At 35.5% G+C, this 21,002-nt stretch overlaps 2 protein-coding genes across 19 annotated transcripts in view; one reads left to right on the forward strand and one right to left on the reverse strand.

The window, feature by feature from the left end:
* The window catches only part of LOC128248677 (aquaporin-9-like), a 67,626-nt gene extending 65,275 nt beyond the window's left edge, over positions 1 to 2,351 (forward strand). The window contains exon 9 of the mRNA XM_089357289.1: positions 1,897 to 2,351. The gene's annotated coding sequence lies outside the window, so the exon portion shown is untranslated. The remainder of the gene's footprint in view (positions 1 to 1,896) is intronic.
* Positions 2,352 to 8,056: 5,705 nt separating this feature from the next.
* The window catches only part of LOC106878206 (uncharacterized protein KIAA0825), a 189,652-nt gene continuing 176,706 nt past the window's right edge, over positions 8,057 to 21,002 (reverse strand). For all 18 annotated transcript variants that reach the window (XM_052970496.2, XM_052970494.2, XM_089357286.1 and 15 more), the window contains 6 exons: positions 18,618 to 18,781; positions 17,277 to 17,415; positions 15,731 to 15,833; positions 14,422 to 14,525; positions 12,980 to 13,182; positions 8,057 to 11,963 (listed from right to left, as the gene is read on the reverse strand). In XM_052970496.2, coding sequence (XP_052826456.1) covers positions 11,769 to 11,963; positions 12,980 to 13,182; positions 14,422 to 14,525; positions 15,731 to 15,833; positions 17,277 to 17,415; positions 18,618 to 18,781 — 908 coding nt within the window. In that variant the 3' untranslated portion in view covers positions 8,057 to 11,768. The remainder of the gene's footprint in view (positions 11,964 to 12,979; positions 13,183 to 14,421; positions 14,526 to 15,730; positions 15,834 to 17,276; positions 17,416 to 18,617; positions 18,782 to 21,002) is intronic.

Consider the following 21,002-nt stretch of genomic DNA (forward strand, 5'->3'; position numbering starts at 1 on the left):
ATATATATATATATATATATATATATGTATATATGTATGTATGTATGTATATGTATATATATATTGTCTAAGAATCCATAAGTCTAAAAAAAATATGCACTCGCATATTTTTCAATAGACAGCGTATACTCCGCAAAATATTTCCAATCAGTTTCGCATTGAGTATTAAACCGGATGCCAGTTAACAGCCTAGTTATGTTACACCCTGTGTTCGTCAGTGCTAACAAATATGGGGAAAATATATCACTATTGTTTTCATATCCACCAGTTCTGATGAGCACATGCTGTTACGTAACCAGGCTGTTATCTAACACCTGGTTTAATACTCAATACGAAACCGATTGGTAAGATCGGTCGTAATTCATATATAATACTATACATTTTGTTTAATGTATGTGTATGTGAATGTGCGCGTCTACGTCCATTGCAGGTATATGTGTGTGTGTGTGAGTGTGTGTTTGTAAGTGTGTATGTGAGTGTGTGTGTGTGTGTATTACATATTACTCGTCAGGCGTTTTTTTTTTCTAGCTACTAAATGACATTTACACATTTAATTCCCAATCTATACACTTTTCCTATGTTACGTCTTATTTTCGTTTGAATCCCTTATTAGTCTGATATTAACCACTCGCTCAGTGAATTTCAGGCATAACCATAAGCTTGTACCCCGCTGAATATGTTTATGAAAAATGAATGTTCTTCAACAGAATTTTCAACAAACGCGTTTTAGGTGGTAAAGATTGCGATTATATCAGAATTTGTTGTGAAAAACTTTTTCTGGGGTGAATGGAGTAAGGTTTCTGATTGTTCTCGCGTCTCAATTTTGTTTCCTCATAGCTTTCAGAAAATGGGTACTTTTTAATGAAATTTTCTACAAATATCTTTCAGATAGTTTAAATTACGATTATCTCGGAATGTAATGTGAAAAAAAAAAATGGGTGGGGCAGATATATCACACATTTCGACTTTGTTTCCTCATATGTTTTGATGATTTAATTGCAATTATATTACGGGAAAAATTACTTTCGACACCCATGCGATCCCTGCTCTTTCTAGCATACTAAATGAACACATTGAGGATGGTCCATTTTTGAGTTTATTAAATTGCGAAAGAACTATGAATTGAATAATTAGTGCTAGCATTGTACTCTCTTTTCTACAAAGGTTTCTTTCAGGTAATTTTCGGGAAAGGGTAGAATAGACTTCAGAAGTAATTTTTTTTCAACATCTTAGCGTAAGCGTGACAAAATGTTTGCTTCTCAACTATATAGTTCCTGGTTCAGTCCCGCTGCGTGGCCCCTTGGGCTAATGTTTTCTGCTATAACCTCGGGGTGACCAAATTCTTGTGAGTGGATTTGGTTGACGGAACCCGAAAGAAGCCCGTCATGTGTGTGTGCGTGTGTGTGTGCATGTGTGTGTGTGCACGCGTGTGTGTATGTGTGTGTGTGTGTGTGTGTGTGTCCCCGCCACCACTGCTTGACAACTGGTGTTGGTGTATTTTCATTTGGCAAAAGAGACGTTTAGAATAAGTACCAGCAGATTTTTATAAATATGTACTGAGCTCGATTGGTTCAACTAAAATTCTTCATGGCGATGCCGTAGCATGGCCGCTGTCTAATGACTGAAACACGTAAAAGATGATTATATTTATATGAAAACAAAATGGAGATGCGTGAAATAACCGAACCCACCTCATTTATTTTATCACACTAAATTCTGATTTAATCAAAATCTACACCGTCAGAAAGGTAATTGTAGAAAATTTCATTGAAAAATATTCATTTTACTGAAAGTTATAAGGTAACAAATCGGACCGGGTGAATTATATGAAACACCTCGCCTTCTGCAATTATTCCCAATTGACAAAACTAAATTAAAACCACTTTTCTTATTCAGTTTGTAGTTATTCAACAACACCAACAACACCCAACAAAAATGAAAGGATACGTTAAGTTGGCTGCTGCTGGATTAAACTTATAATTTGTAGAAAATAGCATTGCAAATATTTGAGCAACCTTTGTATCTCCAGAAGTAAAAACAGACATTTTAAAACGCCAACCACGCGCGCGCGTATGTGTGCATCAGTTTTTTTTTTTTTGTTCTCTACGTGTCACCAGTTGTGTAAACCGTTGTGCGCTAAGTAGGTAATAAAACAACACGTGTTCTTAGAAACATCATAAAAGAGTAATTTTGAGAATGAACAGTTATTCAAACAGAGAAAATCAAAGATTTCAAATTATATCATTTATAAAAAAAAACTTTGCAGCAGTGTCTTTATAAAGCCAATTGACTAATTGTAGAAAATGCATTATACAAAGCATCAGTGAATAAAAGTTCTTTGATTAATCACACTGGTTAGAATAAGTTGATTTTTATGCATTTTTACCTCAGCAACTGGTAGAAAATGATACTCTGTGGTTCATCATCATAATCATCATCATCGTTTAAGTCCATGAGTTGAACACCTTGATGTGATCAGGTGATTCAGGGGCCTGCAGTGTACTCCAGTGTCTGCTTTGGATGACTTGAATGGATGGACGCTCTTCCTAATGCCAGCCACTTTACAGCGTGTAGTGAGTGCTTTTGTCGTAGCACTAGCACTTGTGAGATCGCTATGCAGCCTGCAACACTAAGATGGAGATAAGTTTATGCTAGGGGATGATGAATTAAAGTATGAGAGAAGGGGGGAAGAACAGATGAGGGTAAGCAAAGTTCCACTTCTCTCATCGCTTCAAGACCCTTTTCACACATGCTGGGTGAAACGCATCTTGAAGGCATTTTGCATTAGCTCGATGTCTGCTCCGCTCATACTGCATCCACTTACATAACGGCTCTTTGGATCAGCTCTTTCAAAAAGATATTTGGTATAAGGAAGCGCATTGGTGCGTTTAGCTATTTTGCGCTTTATAATTGTAGTTTTATATATAAAACTCGCTTAAATGTAACTGATCTTAACTGCATTTGCTGAGAATTTGAGTAATGCTGTGTGAGGTGGAATAATGCTTCTTCGGGAGAATTAAAGAACATAACTGTTAGGTGGATATGCTTAGACTATACGGTGATTGAACCATGTTACTTTCCTGTATCATCTTGGATCTAGCGGGAATTAGTTCTGTATATCTAATCCTATCGCTAGAACTGATCTTCCTAAATGAACTATTATAATGGTGTATGACTGTCGAATATGCCTTTGTTAGAGGATAATCAGGAGATGCATCTACTGTTAACTATAAAAAGATTTAATTTTGGATGATTGAAGACTAAATTCCCCCTATTGTCTTTTGCGGTGCAGGTAATTAGGTCACTACTCTCAATTATCCCTCCCCCGACTATAACCTCTACTAACTTCAATTCTAGTAGGTTCAATGCCACACAGACATTTTTCTAAACTCATTCTGTCAAAGAAATAGGAACAGGATCAATTTAAATATTTTGAACTCCATTGGTGAAGCGAATATGTTAAAGCAGTTGGTTTGTTCTTTGCATTTGAAGTCTATGCAGTCATCTCATGAAAACGGTTTCTTTTGCAATAATATAGTGTGTTCATTATTCAATTGAAGGAGTCGTTTGAAACGACCATAATGAATTGACACCTATTCATCTTTGTTACTTATTTCAATATATTTATCATTTAATGTAAACTATTAAAGTAAGACCTTCCAATAATTTACTTTCATAGAGTCTAGATTAAACAATATTTAACTCTCACTGCATTGGACCCGGGTGCCTTCCTGAAATAAAGCAAAATTTTTAGTCGTTGTTCTCACAACAGAAATTTCGTTTTGGAAAAGTGGTTTGCCTTTTTTCAGAGTAGAGAACAGAAAATATTGCGCAGGCACAGCTGACCCCACTCGGCTACATCAAGCAATATACAATAGGAGGAGTCTTCTTTCCTCCGAGAAATATCATTTCGCTTCGCTTTTCTTCACCATAAGCTAACCAGAACAGTATATTCACCGCCATTATTAATGAGGCAACGTGCTTTCAGTCATCACATCTGAAGTGTTGTCGGTATTGCCTAGTGCACTAGTAGACACGAAACAAATGATAATTTTCTGACTGGTTATATGCCATAACCAGGAAAATACTACTCTACAATATAAAAGTGTAACCACTCAAATTCTATTTTAGAGTGTGCTGTGTGTGGTAGAAATGTCTAACAGCTGGTCTAGACCTTAGGTAGCTAAATTTTACAGGTCATCATTGTTTATGTCAGTTCCTATTAGGAGCCACTACTCTCGTACACCAGTGCTTGTACGTGCAATTCTGGCTTGATTCATACGAGATGTCTTTCCTATCAACGACCACTTTATACAGTAACCGAGTGTATTTTCTAGTGGCACCAGCACTAGAGAGGTAATCGAGCCCTCCTTGGTGAGACACAACTAAAGGAACCTTTAAGCCAGCATTGAGCAAAAGAGCACCGCATAATACATGGATCATCAGTCCTACAAAAAGTGTTAAAAATTTCAAACTAATTCTTTTGAAAGCCCTGCAGGCCTCAGTTTGCATATGTCTGCTCTGAACGCTCACACCTTCGCCTCCACTTTACAATGTGTATTGATTATCTGCTTCTGATCAAGAAATACAAGAAAGACTAGAAAATTTAATTACATTAACATTAATTTACTGTACAAAGTCCGCTCTTTGTCATTTAGGTGACCAGTCCTGGCATGTTTGGACTTTCTTAAACCTGATCAGCAGAACAATCTAACAAATTAGCGGAGTCGCGAGATGGTTGGATAAAATGCCTTGAAGTATTTCTTCTGACTTTGCGCTCTGAGTTCAAATTCCGCCGAGATTGAGTTCACTTTTCATTCGGGATCAATAATAAATTACCAATCCAAAACGATGCATTGATTGGACTATAACAATGTCGGACCAGATGTCTTGCGGTATTCGCTCTGTCTCTTGGCGTCCTGAGTTCAAATCCCACCATGGTCTATTTGAGTGGTAGACATGCTCCATTGTCTTGTTTAACACCACTACCTGTTACTTTGGTTCTTTTTAACGGAATCCAGTCTGTTGCAAACAGTCAAGCTAGGTTTATAGTTTGAGGATAACTTCTTCCCTCCTTTCCACCAGTCCCAAATGCCTTGTCATGGGCGCAGTCTTCCTTCCTGACTGACATAAAAAAATAATGAAAGCAATTACTGCCAGATCTGTGAGTAACAAAAGAATCTGGGATTTTCATGAATAAACACTGAGCAGAATGTAAGCTTAAAATAAAGATTGGAGAAATATACCCAGGCACATCTGCTGCATGAAAAATACTGAACTAGAGTGGCGCGAAGAAGTGTTGAATTAAATGTATGTACATAATCATATTTAACACGTTCATATACACTTGGACGTGAGAAGACCATTCACTTCAGAAAAGTCTCGAGAAACTACTCCTCGTAGACAATTTGTGCGAAAACATATAGGGCTATGAATTACGTCATTGGATCCAAGGACGCAATCTTTATGCACATCAATGAATGTATTATTTGTGGTTCTTTTATATGAAAATACCTGTCCTTATAGGGTTGTGAAACGCTGATTCAGTATTCGTAACTGATGAAGCATAACGACTTATAAATGCATGCGTTTTCCATCCAATGACACTATTCATAACCCAATGTATTTTCACATATATGGTCTACGAGAATTTTCTTCTGGGATTATTTCTGCAAAAGACTTCCCTATGTTCCAGAGTACACGGACGTATTAAATATCATTGTACACACACATATGTAATATCAAACTGACTGGTAAGAAATATGAAATGTAGTGAGCCAAGAAATATTCGTTCATTAATTCAAATTACACCCATAATAAAAAGAAATAGTCATGATCTTAATTAATGATTCTGGTCAAAACAAGGTAGGAGAGACGCCTATAGAATTATATTTAATTAAATATAGACAGCAGTGTGAAGTGTAATTTTTGTCAGTATGGTGACAACGTTAGATATGTTTCTGTTTTATTAAATCTCATTAGTGAAACAATTTAACTGCTATTGCCATACACAGCTTATTGCTACGTGAAACACCATATCGACACCAATTTTCTTTAATCTTTGTCAAATCCCGTTTTTTTAAAATAGTTTAATTGGCAGAATCACTTGAATGCTGGATGTTCTGACACTCTGTGCACTGAGTTCAAATCCTGTAATGATGAACTTTGTCTTTCATCCTTTCGGGGTCAATAAAAATAATGTAAATCCAGGAGTATAGGTTAGCAGATCCATTAGAATACAAGACAAGATACTTTGTAATATTTGTTTTGGCTCCATGCATAATGGGTTAAAATTCTGCCCCTCTCAACAAAAAGGTGATACTTCAATCAAGAATTGCAGCCAACACGTAGTATTAGCAATTTGAAAACAATAAAAAAAAAAAGAAAATGGAAACAATTTCTTCTGTTCCATCAGAAGATCAATTGCCACCACCACCACCACCACACAAAATCGCTGCCAGTCAGCGATATGTCTCATTGGCAACTAATCCTTAAGCAGACACCAAACTTGGAGATTTAAAGGACTATTCTTAAAGTATTGTGGGAGGAGAGTGCAACTGAGGTACTGGTTTATGAAGAGATGAGAGCAGAATATAAAGAACGCTTGAAGAGTAAGGTACTGGGAACAAAATCATACCATTAGTATATTGGCAACTGTACAAGATCTATCAGGAGAAATGATCCCATCCTTACTCTTTTTAACACCCAAGTTGCATTCATGAACTGTAACATGCATATAGAAATAAAAAGTCAGAGTTACGGTGAGTCCTGATAAAACCCAAGTAACTGCTTCGCGCATATGAACGGGGCAGTTACCCCAATTTGTTTTCTTGTGTATTTTAAATTATATCCTTTTTAATATACATAACCATTTAATTATTTTGAGTAACTTTAACATTTTAACAAGTCTTAACATAGTGAAATGTCTCTGCCCCATTCTTCATTTCTATATAACTTTGTATGGATATTCCCACATGCTTTTATATCCCCTCTGTCACAAGTATATCTGTCAACATACACATTTCCATCCTGGTAAGAGTCAAACAATTTATCAAGCAAGGTTTTTTTACAGCTAAATGCTTTTCTTGCCACCAACCCTCACTTGTTTCCTAGTAAGAAGCAACTTCCTCTGACATTTGAACAATGAACAGCTCAGTAGTCATACATGTTTCTGCAGCAGATTGTAAACAAAATTCTGCATTCAGATACCCACTAGGGTGACTTTGCCTTTCATCCTTTTAAGGTCAATAAGTGCCAACTGAGCACTGTAATTGAAAAATCCCTCCACCCCACCCCATCCCATCAGATTCCTGACATTGTATCCAAAATTTGAAACATTTCTTTATACCTCCTCACAGTTTCGAAAAAAGTTGTTTCAATTTCTTTTACGGTTTCTCCATCAGGTCTGAGACCTCAAGCAGAGAGAACTTTCTCAGGATACAAGCAGTGCCAAATAAGGTAGTTTCTAGTAGTGCTGACAACATTTGATTTTAAGCTGGTCAAGTTTCTTCGAGACAGATCCCTTGTGCTCCTACCACAACAAGAATAACTTTAGTAGCGGTGTTCCACATTCTTTCTAGATTCACTTTCAACTTTGCATAGTTTAATCTTTTACTCGTTTCAATCATTAGACTGTGGCCATGCTGGGGCACCACCTAGGTAATCTTTTCAGCTTCATTATGAACACCTAGAACTGCTACATCAATAATGAAAGATTCATGGGGACCCTTGAACTACTAATATGATGTCTGTTCATCTAAGATTGATCCTTGACCATTTATATAATAAAGTCCTACAGAATTTTAGTGCTGCCATTTTTTTACGACTGGCTCTGTCCTGTGATCACACCATTTCTCATCCATAGAGGCTTACATAGTCTTCATTGAACATACTGACTCATTTTGCAGTAGCTGGCCTTGTATTCACTTTGTGCAAGTACCCCACATACACTGAAAAAGTGTGTAAAATACTACTATATGTCTCTATTTTCTAACTTCAAACTCTGCCAGAATAAACAAAAACAACATTGAAAATATAACTTCCAACTGAGATGAGATATATAACAGGATAGATTTTATTTGTCAACTCTCTAAGTAATTGACAGAAGTGTATAAAATCAACTTTATCTTTTCCATTGCAAGATAATAAAGTACTTTTATGCCTAATGGAAATGAATTATCGTCTCTGACTCAACAGAAATCAAACAATACTGAATTTTGTTTCATTAATCAAGACAAACATCAAAATAAATATGTGTGAGGTGGGAGGTTCTACATGGTTGAATGACTTGCTAGACACAGCAGCCAAACTCTTTCAAATCACTCTCTACCATCTTGAAAAAAAAATGGGGAAGACACATTGGACAATGCAGTCCTAGATATACAAAAAGACAAGATGGTCATGGCTGGAATGCATTTGATTAGAGTTGATGTGGGGTTAAATAACAACACTGAATAAAATACATAAAAGTTGCATATTTCAGTTCCATATAAAAATACGGATTAACAGAGAGAGAGAGAGAGAGGAGGAAATAAGAAGTCCTTAAAATGGATGTAAGAAACAGAAAATATGTCCAAGATGATACGAAGTTTGATTTAAAGTCACAGATTCACAATTTATTATGTATTGTTGATTTGTAACTAATTCAATGGAAAATATCACTGGATCCCTTTACTTTCAAACATCTTACCTGCATTATCACTTTAATATTACCAGACTTGCATCTCAATTACATTATCACTTTAATATTACTAAATTCATCTGCATTGTCACTTTAATATTATTAAACTGATATCTCAACTAAACATATGAATCATCTTTAAGTGTAAAATTTATAAAATAAAGAATAGCCTAAACAATATCATACAGTATAAACTCAAACAGGTTGAAATCTTTCTAATTAGGAACTGATACTGAATAAAATGATTGTGTCACCATAAATAAACAGAACAATGTTACAAAAACACTTCACTCAGCAAACAATGTCACTAAATCATGTTTAAAACAACCTTGCCATAACTCTTTCAATCTCCAAAGGTTCCCGACATGGGTCAGATCGTAGCAGGGACCCAGTAAAATTTGAAATAAAACAAGGGTTTATTAGTTAACATAGTCACATATGACAGTAATAACCTACAGAAAGTTATGTAGAGAAAGTCATGTATCTTTGACCCTCTCTTTAACGTCAATATTTACACAAGTGGGTTCTTTTTATTTATTAAACTCAGAAAGCAAAATTGGAAATATTAAAAAAAAAAAAATGAAAAGTTAAAAATAACAGTGGATTCTAAATGTGTGAATATTTCAGTAAAAATTTCTTTGTTGTTTTTTTTTTGTTTCTTAAGATCAGTAGAAAAATAACTCTCACAAAGTTTGGATATTAAAATCATTTGTCATTTGTCCCCTGGAAATAGCAGTTATTGCCTTAACCAGCATGGATTAACACAGCAATGTAATGTTATTGGAGTTGTAACATCTACTGATATAATAATGAATCTTGTCACATTAGAAAAATGAAGAAAAAAAAAAAAAAGAAAACAGTCCATTATAAAAATTGGAAAGGTATTAAAATGTGAAATAGTCATACATTATCATTTTGTACAATTATGTTCAGCTTCCATCAGAGAGAAGCAACAATATTATCATTATTGTTGTTGTCGTCATTATTATTATTATTATTATTATACAAGAACAACTCAGTGTGTTCAGAAAACACAGCCAACTTTGGAAGAATGGACATTTTTCTTTCTTTCTTTTTTTGCTTTTGTTTTTTGTTGTTTTTGTTTTTCTGGTTTTTCTGGGGGGCTTTTTTTTATTTTTTTTTGTATGCATTATTTTTCAGTGACTGAGCTGACTATTGAAGTGGAGTTAATTCTGAAATTGCATGCATGCAACACTTTGTAGTCAGACATAGTCAAATGATTAAAGTGAATAATATTGCACTTGGTTTGGAAATACAATCAGACAACATTTAACTGTTTATAGATTGTGGGGTGAAATTAATCTATAAAGGTCATGTTAAGAGAACCTTCATAATAATCAAACAAGACAAACCCCATAACAATTATAAGGGGCACAGATAAAGTTACAGTGAAAATAAGTTTAAGGTATGTGTAATGTGAAATATGCTCATAACTATTTCAGGTACTATAGAAATATTCTGTACAAGTGTAAGAGTATAAATAATATTCAGTTGTCTTAAATACATGTATTGTTCTATTTTTAATTAAGTTGAATATTCTAATGAGTAAACTATAAAATTACAATGGAGACGGAGACCAGTTTAGAGGTGGTTTTTTTTTTTTTAAATGTCAACTTTGTTTTCAAATATTTCAAACAATACCGAAGTGCCTATTTGGCAGAAAAGAATTTCAGCACAAACAGGAAAGAAATATTTTGAATGAAATTTTATCATTTTACTTTAGTAATTTTTCTTTTCACAATCAACTCATTCCTAACGATCCTTTTCTCTCCATTAATCAGCTTGTTTGTTTAAACACTTGTTCAGGCTTTCATTTCTTTTCAAAAAATAAAACAAAATAGTTTATCATTATTTTTTTTTTCTGTCATTGCTTTTTAAAAAATATGAACTGATACATTATTGTACACGCACACACACACACACACACACAGAGGCATATGTGTTATCTGCTCAAACAATAACCACTTCTATTAATATGGTCTTGCCAGTTAGAACAGTTAACAATAGAAAAAGAAAAATACCACAAAGACAACAGAAATTTCAAAGATAAAAAAAATTCCAATTGAGGAAAAAAAACAAAAAAAAACAAGTGTGTTGTTGTTCAAAAAGCACAGCAGATCAAAAAAAAAAACATTTATTTCTTTTCTTTCACAATCAAAAATTCTTGTGTTATGTTGTTAAATTAAGTGTGAGGTATTTTTTTTTCTTTTACCTATTGCTTTTTAGAAATGTTGGTATCAAATTATTGAATATTTAATTTTATTTAACAAATTTTATTTTGTTTAGTTTAAATTTTTTTTCTTTTGTTTCTTGCAAAGAATTTTAAATATATAAATAAGTTGCAGAATAAATATTTTAGGGAAATGAAATAATAAATAAATGATTAGAGAATGATGAAAAATATTAGAGTTGGTGACAGAGAGGGAGAGTCGGGGTGACTGACAGGTTTATTTGGTGTAATAGGGTGATAAGGGTTATTTCTTGAAACAGAAATATGTGAATATAGCTTCATGGGTGAACTGACATAGGTGGTTACAGTAAAAATATGGTTAACAGTGAGGAAAGAGGAACTTCAGATCGGTGAAGGGAGATAAAATATTTTAGATAAAAATTGAAGGGTCATTTGAAAATAACAATGAGTAGAGAGAGTGAAAAGACTAGAAAGTCATAAAGGTTGGTTAAAAAGAAAGCTGAGTGAAATGTAAACTTAGGAAGATGTTCTTGATGAAGAAAGTTTTGAAGAATTTTTGTTACAAATGAATGAAAATCGAATGAAGTAAGGGGAGGGAGTGATTATCTGCACATTGATCAATCCTGTGCTATTGTTTGGGATAATTCCAAACTAGCAACAGTGAAAGAAAGCAGTCACATAAGGCATCTCTCCACACACAAACAAACAAACACAGAGAGAGAGAGAGAGATGAAGCTCGTAGTAAAAGCCATCTCAGGCAGGTTTCATAAATGTTTTAATCAGGCAGGTTTACCAAAAATGGCAGTATTTGGTGGCAGCAGTAATTGAAGAGGATATGGTAAAAAAAGGTAGAAAGATGTCATAACATCGACGTCTTTAACGGTGATCACTGGTGTCATAGTCCAATAACAGTCGCAGTTCTTCAACTGACTTCCGTTCATGTTCCTCCAAGTGAGCACCTTCTTGGAGTTCATGCCTATTCAAAAGCAGTGTCCTAACCCCATATATGCTTAAACCAAGGTCCCGGAACAGAAGGTCACCCCAGTCACAGTCAAATTTGTTGATTTTTTCCTATAAAAAAAAGCAAAATATTAAAAGAATAAACTTTTAAATAAAAAGGAAATATTTTTGATAGTATAAATAAAAAAATTCATATTTAATTACAGTTTCTTTAAATGTTTTACAAAAATAGAAAGGAAGAAAAAATACGATCTTTTCTCTCATGGACTCTGCAAATGGAAGGAAGCAACTGCCATGATTGGATATAAATTTATTAACATCATCATCATTTACTGTCCGTTGTCCATGCTGGCATGGATCGGACAGCGTGACCAAGGCTGGCAGGCTGAGGGGCTGCACCAGACTCCACTCTCTGTTCTGGCATGGTTTCTATAGCTGGATGCCCTTCCTGATGCCAACCAGAATGTGCTGGATACTTTTACGTGGCACCACAAAGGCGCTTTTATGTGGCACCATATGCCACATGGCACTGCACAGTCGCTTTTACGCAACACTGCCATGAGTGCTTTACACAACCAAACCGATCGGTCTAAACACTTCTGCTGCAGAGTACAGGTCTTCTTCAGTATAGCCAGGCACCAGGTATCTCAGTGCTTTGTTATCTTGACTAAATGGTTCAGCTTCCTGAGGTTGTTATCAGTACTTCATCTCACGCACACACACACATGTATGACAGGCTTCTTTCAGTTTTCATCTGCCAAATCCACTCACAAGGCTTTGGTCAGCCTGAAGCTATAGCTTCTCAGCCTTATGGCTAAGATCAATATCTAATCCTGAAGCTATAGCAGAAGACACTTGGCCAAGGTGCGACACTGTGAAACTGAACCCAGAACCATGTGGTTGGAAAGCAACGACAAGGTTCTTTCAGTTTTTGTCAATCAAATTCACTCACAAAGCTTTGGTCAGCTGGGACAACAGTAAAAGACATTTTCCCAAGGTCTCATACAGTGAAATTGAAACTGAAATCCCTGCCATTGTTGGGAAACAAGCTTCTTAACCATGCAACCAGGCCGACCTGAGATCTTTTTTCAAACATCCACAATGAAATAAAAGAAATGGTAACCTACTTGATCTAGTTTGCTGTTGCCAATCTCATCAAAAGAATTGAGGGGGTTGAAGGAAGGCGGCGGTACTGGTGAGAAATTAATCATAAAATTTGTAGATAAACTAATATTTGTCCGCGGCAGACTAGTCTGGATATTGAGCTGATTCTCAAGCCAATCAACATTGTGTACAATCAACCAATAAACATCGGCTAGACAATTCATACCTGTGCGAATAAAAAATAAAAAGAAAGGCTTTAGAAGGAAATTACAAATATTGTCGATATCCTTTCATACCCCACACCCTCACAAACCTACCCACCCAGCCAATTGTGATTCCCTGTCCCTATTCTCTCTATTTCTATCTTCTTGTACCTTAAGGGTATGCCCTGATACCTCATCTTCACTACCTTTTCTCCCTTTCCAGCTGGAAGAAAGTAAAACTGAAGGGATCAAGGTCAAACCTTGCTTACATAACTCCAAATGTACTACCTTTTGGCATGCAAGCGCTGAAAGCAGTGCAGCCAACTTAAAGAAAATCTTGGTGAAAGTGCAGGTAACTTTTGACTTTCCCTAGTATCTTGGAACATTTTAATCACTTATATAAGCATACAACTACAAATGTACAGAGATGGGAAATGACATTTTTTTTTATTCCTACTCTCCCATTCATCATATGACCAACAATAGCACAAACAATGGAGGTTTCGGTAAAGGAATTAACTATTAGAACTATACAGACAATGGAAGAAGAGAGAGAATGGAGTAAGACATTGAAAAAAGGCTAGTGAGCTAAAATTATCCATTTAGCTAAAAAGAAACTTAAAAAACCACATTTTGATGAAAATATTAAAATGGAATTTTGAAGAATTTTGTGGACAATGTATCATCACCATCATCATCATCATCATTTAACATCTACTTTCCATGCAGGTATGGATTGAATGGCTTGACAGGAAATGCCATGGAATGGCCAGGAGACCACTCCAGGTTCCATGGTTTGTTTTGGTTTGGTTTACAGCTGGCTGCCTTTCTTAATGCCAACCATTTTACAAAGTGTACTGGGTGCTTTTTATGTGGCACCATCATCAATACTTTTTACATCACGCCTGCACCAGTGCATTTTACATGGCACCTTGGTTTTAAGATCTCAATTCTGTTGTGGTCAGCAGGTCTTCTTGAGTACAGCAGTGCACCACATATCTTGTTCCCCTGTCATCTCCTACATAAGGCTCAGCATTTTGAGATGGAAAAATCACATAAATTTAACTAACTAATAAGCAGTATTCTCCATTTGGTTATAGATGTCGTATTTCCTGATATTACCCATGGTGGAAAAAGTATAGTTCTGAAGTTACCAGTCTGAAGACAGATGACACTCTTGTATGTGTATAATATATATATCAAAGGATTTTCATTCCCTCTTTCTTTCTGCATCTCTCACACATATACATTAAAATCACTACCTGTAGGACACCCAAAAAGTTCATTAGCAGCAGCTTGGTAATATTCTTCAGCAAAATCTGATATTGTATTTTCTGGCATATGACGTGGAGTAGAATAACTGGAGCTGTGGAAAAGTAAACAAGATATGGCATCTCAGTATAGACTATATTTTAACTGATATAACAACCACAAAAAAACATCATCACAAGCAGCAACATTATAATCATCAACATCAACACAATACACAGTGACTGTGATAGAAAGAAAACCGAGAACCAGTTGAATCACTGGATTATATTTCCTGTAGGTTCTTTTTATTTGTATTGACCTCTTGACTTCACCATAGCTACAGACCTCAACGCATCTATTTAACTCCCCATCACTTCTGACCTCTGTTGATCTCTTGATCCCCAACTCTGCTACTGACCTTAACACCTCTATTTAACTCTCCCCACCACTTCTGACCTCTGTTGATCTCTTGACCCCAACACTTACCATCAAACCCTGAGGTATATCTACATATGGAACAAAAGGGAAAAAAATCCCACCTACTTCATAGAAAAAACTATTGCTCCATGGTTGCACAATCTGCTAGAAACAGAAGTTAAATCCTCTTTTAATTACATCTTACTGTCTAGAGAAGGTCATGCTAGATAATACAGTCCTAGACAGAAAATAAGAAAACAGTTGGAATCACTTCAGTCATAAGTCTACTCATTCAGAGCTGATCTGCTGCTAAACAACAATGAAAGGTGAGAGTCATAGGTGGAATGTCTTTGAGCATAAGTCTGCTCTATTAGAGCTGAACTGTCTAAAGCTAAACAACATAAAATCTATGGAAAAAAACATCATTATCACCACCATTACCGTAATCATTTAAAATCTGTCTTCTATGCCTCCATGGGCCGGATGGTTGACAGGATCTGATGAATCCAAGGACTGCATTGTACTCCACTATCTACTTTGGCATGGTTCCTAAGGTTAGATGCCAATCACTGTACAGCATGTACTAGCTGCTTTTTTTTTCATGTCACCAGTACTAATGAGGTCAATATGCAACTAGCAAGTCTATGAACATCGAGAGAGATGGCTTTATAGAGATGAAAGTCAAAAGTAAGACAGAAGGAGGTCAGAGCAGAACAGGTTTCTTGCTACATGGATACTCACGTTCTAAAAGAGAGGACAGAGGGGGATAACTGATCAATATGGAGCTGGAAAGAGATAAAAATAATGAAGATGAAGTGTTTGTGTGGACCCTCAAGTTATGATGGGAGTAGAGGTGATTGAAGATGACAGAACAGTAAAAGATGAAATGTAAGATGGACTTACTCAGAGTTCAAGAATGTGACAATATGGTTGATATTTTCGTTGGTGAAATCATTGTGTTGTGACTGTAATAAACTGTTCATTTCTATAGGACTCAGATCCATATCTAGACAAATGGAAGAACAAAAAAGAATTTTATTACTACCCTATTTGCCATGAGATAATCTTTTGACATCACATGATGTCAAAACAAAGAAAGACACCACACACACACACACACACACACACTCACACATATAAAACAATTTTTTTTATTTTCCATCAACCAAGTCTACTCACAGGGTATTGGTTGGCCCATAGCTACAATAGAAAATACAAGTGTTGTCCTTCATTCTTAGTCTTCCACAAAAACATGTCAGGATATGGGAAAATTTCACCTTACTCAGAAATAGGTAAAAGTTGGCAACAGGAAAGGCATCCAAACATAGATAATCTGCTTCAGCAAATTCCATCCAATGCACATTTGCATGGAAAAGTGCACAATAAGACAATGATGATAATGACATGATCAAGCCTGCCAAATAAAGATTCTTGATACTATATACATACATTTCTCCTTAACTAATGGCTCATGATTTACATTATGGCATCCAGGCATTGTAGTTTCCTGAGGTGGCCATTCTGAGCATACATAATGTTCTGATTTGGCCCTACTATCCTACTTGCAAAGGAAGCACATAAACTTGGTGTATCCAGTTTGTAGCCCATTAATTAGGGTTATTACTTTCAAGTTTGCACAAATTAGCCACTTATGCTCCTTGTAACTTATGTGGTCTAGAATAAAAGCAAGGTTCTCATATGTCTCTCTTAAAATGACTGAATGAGCAATTGGAACTGAAGGCATGGTGTTCCCAATGTGCAACAGAACCACTTTTATGCTGTAAAGGGATACATCTATGAATAACTTCCACTTATTTGGCTCATAGGTCAGCTCAAGGGTATTGAATAGGTCTCTGATATCATTACAATAAGTTAAGTTGTTTTCCAAAGTGAAGAATTGCTGTAGATCTGCAAAACGCTTCCTAAATACTGTAATTCGAGTATCTTTATCCAACAGGTTCCACTGTTACAGACGTGAGGCCAGGACTTCATTCTGTTGCTTAGTAAGTGTTAGATCGTGAACTAGATCATTGAGTTCAGGTTGGGTGATGAGGTGTGGTTTCTTGTGATTTGAACCCATATAACTATAAAATTATTGCGTGTAATTTTATAATTTTCATAGGTTAGATTGACAAATACCTTAGGAACACCCCATTGAAAATATATCAAAATCCATTTATAACTTTTAGAGTTGTCAGTTTTGGCCCAACCTTGTTTGCACTCAATTCCTACAGAACCATCAGTGTATTTAACGTAAGCAAGATGGTAATTTACGAGAAACTGGAAGATCACAAAAAGAAACATGTTGTATTCATGATCTACACACAAAATACCCCTAGAAAAGGTTATTTCCATTTCCATTTTTTTTTTCACTGTTATACAGTGTTACTGCCAATCTTATTGTCATTTCCAATTAGATTCGTTAATTAGTATAAATTGATTACATTACCTGAATAAATAAGTATAGAGTAAACACCCTCAGCTAAAAGAGTGAGGATCTTTTTAGTCTCCGGACTAAAAGATGTTCCTGACATAATTTCAACAGCAGTACCAGACCAAAGCTGCATCTTCAGACCTAATGCAATAATCTAAACCAAATAAAAGAAAATTAAATTCAACTTTAAAAATATATTTTAAAAAAAGACAAAAGTAGTTAAAGACATATTTTTAATGAAATTTTAAAAATATCAACTCAAAGAAAAATATATGATTTTTCTTTTCAAATATTGTAGTTATATTTTTCTCTTCTTTTTTGTAGAATAAGCCTTAGAGCAAACAAGGCAACTTTTTAGAAGAAACAGGCTGCATGAGACATGGGTCATTATTAGGTGGGCCACACTGGTAAAAAATTTGAGGTGGTTTTTTATTAGGTGTGCCATCCTGAAAGTCATGCGGGTCACAAGTTACCCATGGGTGCCATAGAGAATGAGAAAGACTGACACTGTACATGTGTCACTATACAGAGGTCTACCGTATCTACCTGAAGCCTACAAGCTCATGAGACAGAGTTTATACAGAATTTCAAGTTGTTTAAATACAAAATTGGGATACCATTCTGTCATATGATTAACCCCCAAGTGCTTTTGGTAATCATTTACAACTGAATATATTGCAGCAATGTGACATGAAGTGCCCTGCTCAAGAGCACAATGAACTACCCTGTTCAAGAACTGAACCAACAATATAGTCAATGTGAGTCCAACACTCAAACCACTATACCATGAGTTTTCATATACTTATAAAAAAGAGAGAATGCTTGGAACCATTAGTAAAGTGTAAAAATTTACTATAACTGAGAGAATTTCCTGATGATTCAAAGCAAGACCTTTTTTGGAGAAAAGGGAGAGAAGCTTTTATGTCCTTTGGCTAGCAAAGTCTGGGGATAGTAAAGAATCAGATTATCTGTGAATGTGTAAGAGGGGATTAGTGAGTGAGAGAGAGAGAGAGAGAGAGAGAGAAAAGGAGAGAAATGAGTAGTCAGAGAGAGAAAGGAAAAGAAGGGAATAGTCAGAGAGAAGAATGGAAAGAAGGGATTAGTCAGGGAGAGAAAGGGAGAGAGGGGATTAGTTAGAGGAAGAGAAAAGGAGAGAAAAAAATAGTTAGAGAGAGGAAAGGAAAAAAAGGGAATAACTGGAAATAAGAGAGGAATGATGTTGTAGGGTGGAAAGAGAAAAAACCAAAACTTTACCTGATTCAAATCAGAACGGTTTGAATCAGATTAACTTATACATGCAACATAAATACTATTATAAAGCTGACTTTGGGATTATATGGTATCAGAAGAAATTACCTGTAACCCTAAACAATCATGAGGGATCCGAGCACCTTTCTCTTTAACTGCATCTTGGAGAATCTTGAAGAGAGTACAAAAGGAAGTTGGTAGTGTGTAGATATGTTCTGAGAGTTGCTTGAGCACCTCCAAAACTGCATTGTTAACCTGATCCTTTGCACAACCTGAAATGTGTAACAAATAAATATGTTATCCAATGTCTTTTCTGCTCATCTTGGTTGACAAATTTAGACTCCACACATACCAACTATGTCCATCTAAAGCAGTCTACCACTGTTTTCTCACCACACATTTGTTTCATTTATCAAAATTTATACTAAGCTTTTGTGTGTGCATGTATGTCTATATTTATATATATATATATATATATATTTGTATATGTGTGTATATGCATATATTTACATACATTTATGCACCTATGTCTGTTTATTCTTCCTTCGATGTTTCATATATATATATATATATATATATATATATAATTGCAGCGTGGAATAGGTTAGAGAGGGACGCCAACAAAAGAAATAAGACCGACACTTGGTATGATAACAAGAAGTTTCACAGTGTGATGTTTGTTGATGCTACACCGAAGAGCATATTAAGTAAGGCATTCAAGAAAATCCTGCACGCAACTGGCCTTAAGATCAAAGTTGTAGAAAAGACAGGTAGGACTATCAAATCTGAGTTATGTAAATCATATCCGTTTGATAGAATCATCTGTCAAAATAATTGTGCAGTATGTTCTACAAACCCACACGTGAACTGCAAAACCAAGAACACTGTATACCAAATTAAGTGCCAAGAAGGAGCTTGTGCGACCAACCCAGAGTCATACATTGGTGAGACTTCTAGGAGTATCAATGATAGGTTCAAAGAACACCTGGACAACTACATTGAAAAGAAACCTAACTCCATCTTCTATCAGCATGCTGTAGACTGCCACAAGGGCTCCTTAGGGAGCCTTAAATTAAACATCTTGTCCAAACATCCCACTGATGCAATACTGAGACAGGTCACTGAAGCTGTCTGTATACAGGAGTACAAACCCTCTCTCAACCGAAAATCCGAGTGGGGTAACATCCAGATTCCACACGGGAGTACACCTCTATAGTCACCCTTCTTTCTCTTTTACACGTGGAATTCCTTTCCATACATACATGTTGAGATGCATAATACATACATATATGTTATTATATATAACCGTATGAGCGTATATAGTTTGATATGTGTGTGCGTGTGTGTAGATGTATGTGTGTGTGCACATGTGTGTATGTGTTGTGCGTTGTGTATGTGACTATGAGTGTGTGCATGCATGGGCGTATGAGTATGTGTAGATATGAGTGTGTGTAGATACATCTATGTGTGGTATGTTTATGGAGGAAAAAATGCATATTTGAATTTTAACCGTTATGCTTGTATTAGTGTCATACATAGTTGTATATATGTATGTGTGTATGTGTGTGTGTATATATAATGATGGTTAAGCGTATATGCGTGTATACTTTGAGATATGTATATTTGTGAGCGTGTGTGAGTGTCAATATGATTGTGTATACTTGTTTATATATGTATAAGTAAGGTTATATATGTACATATATGTATCTAAGACGTTGTATCAATTCACCGTTAGACGATGGTGAGAGGGGCAAACGCACACACACACATATATGTGTGTGCGTGTTTACATATGTGTATATGCATATGTATATATGTGTATATACAACCATCAACAAAGTAACTGTCATGTATACAACTTGAACTGACGCACATATCAGTACATAAACATACATTCACATGTACATACATATGCACACACACACAAACACGTCTACACACTTACCCTATTACTCACGTACATCCATAAGTACATACGGGCATACTCACATACATACATATATACATGTATACATAGATGTGTATAGGCATGCACACAAACATACGCATGTACACAGATGCATACGAGCACACATGTACACGCACATACATACATACATACATACATACATACACATGTACATATATATCATGAACTAACTATTACTTTCTCAGATGCAGCACAGAATTTTGTCAGTGAACAGGTCGCGGTCTCAAAGCGACGAAAATATTTTGACAAATTAAATTTAAATGTTGAAGTGAATCTAACGGATTTTGTGTGTTATTTTAAATGGCTTATAAACACCTTCCACGCTGCAATTGTTTTCGTTCCAGCACACGATCTCAGATCAGGTCACTTGCTATGCAAGTGCATCTCCGAAATATATATATATATATATATATATATAAATATATATATATATATATATAAGCAATGTTAATTCTCTAAATGAAACTTCATCTGGCCATGGGAGGAAATTTTACCATGCCTGGAAATTTAGGCTCATGGCACAT

Source organism: Octopus bimaculoides, chromosome 9 (assembly GCF_046866305.1).
Source record: "Octopus bimaculoides isolate indiv1 chromosome 9, ASM4686630v1, whole genome shotgun sequence".
NCBI classification, from domain to species: Eukaryota; Metazoa; Mollusca; class Cephalopoda; order Octopoda; family Octopodidae; genus Octopus; species Octopus bimaculoides.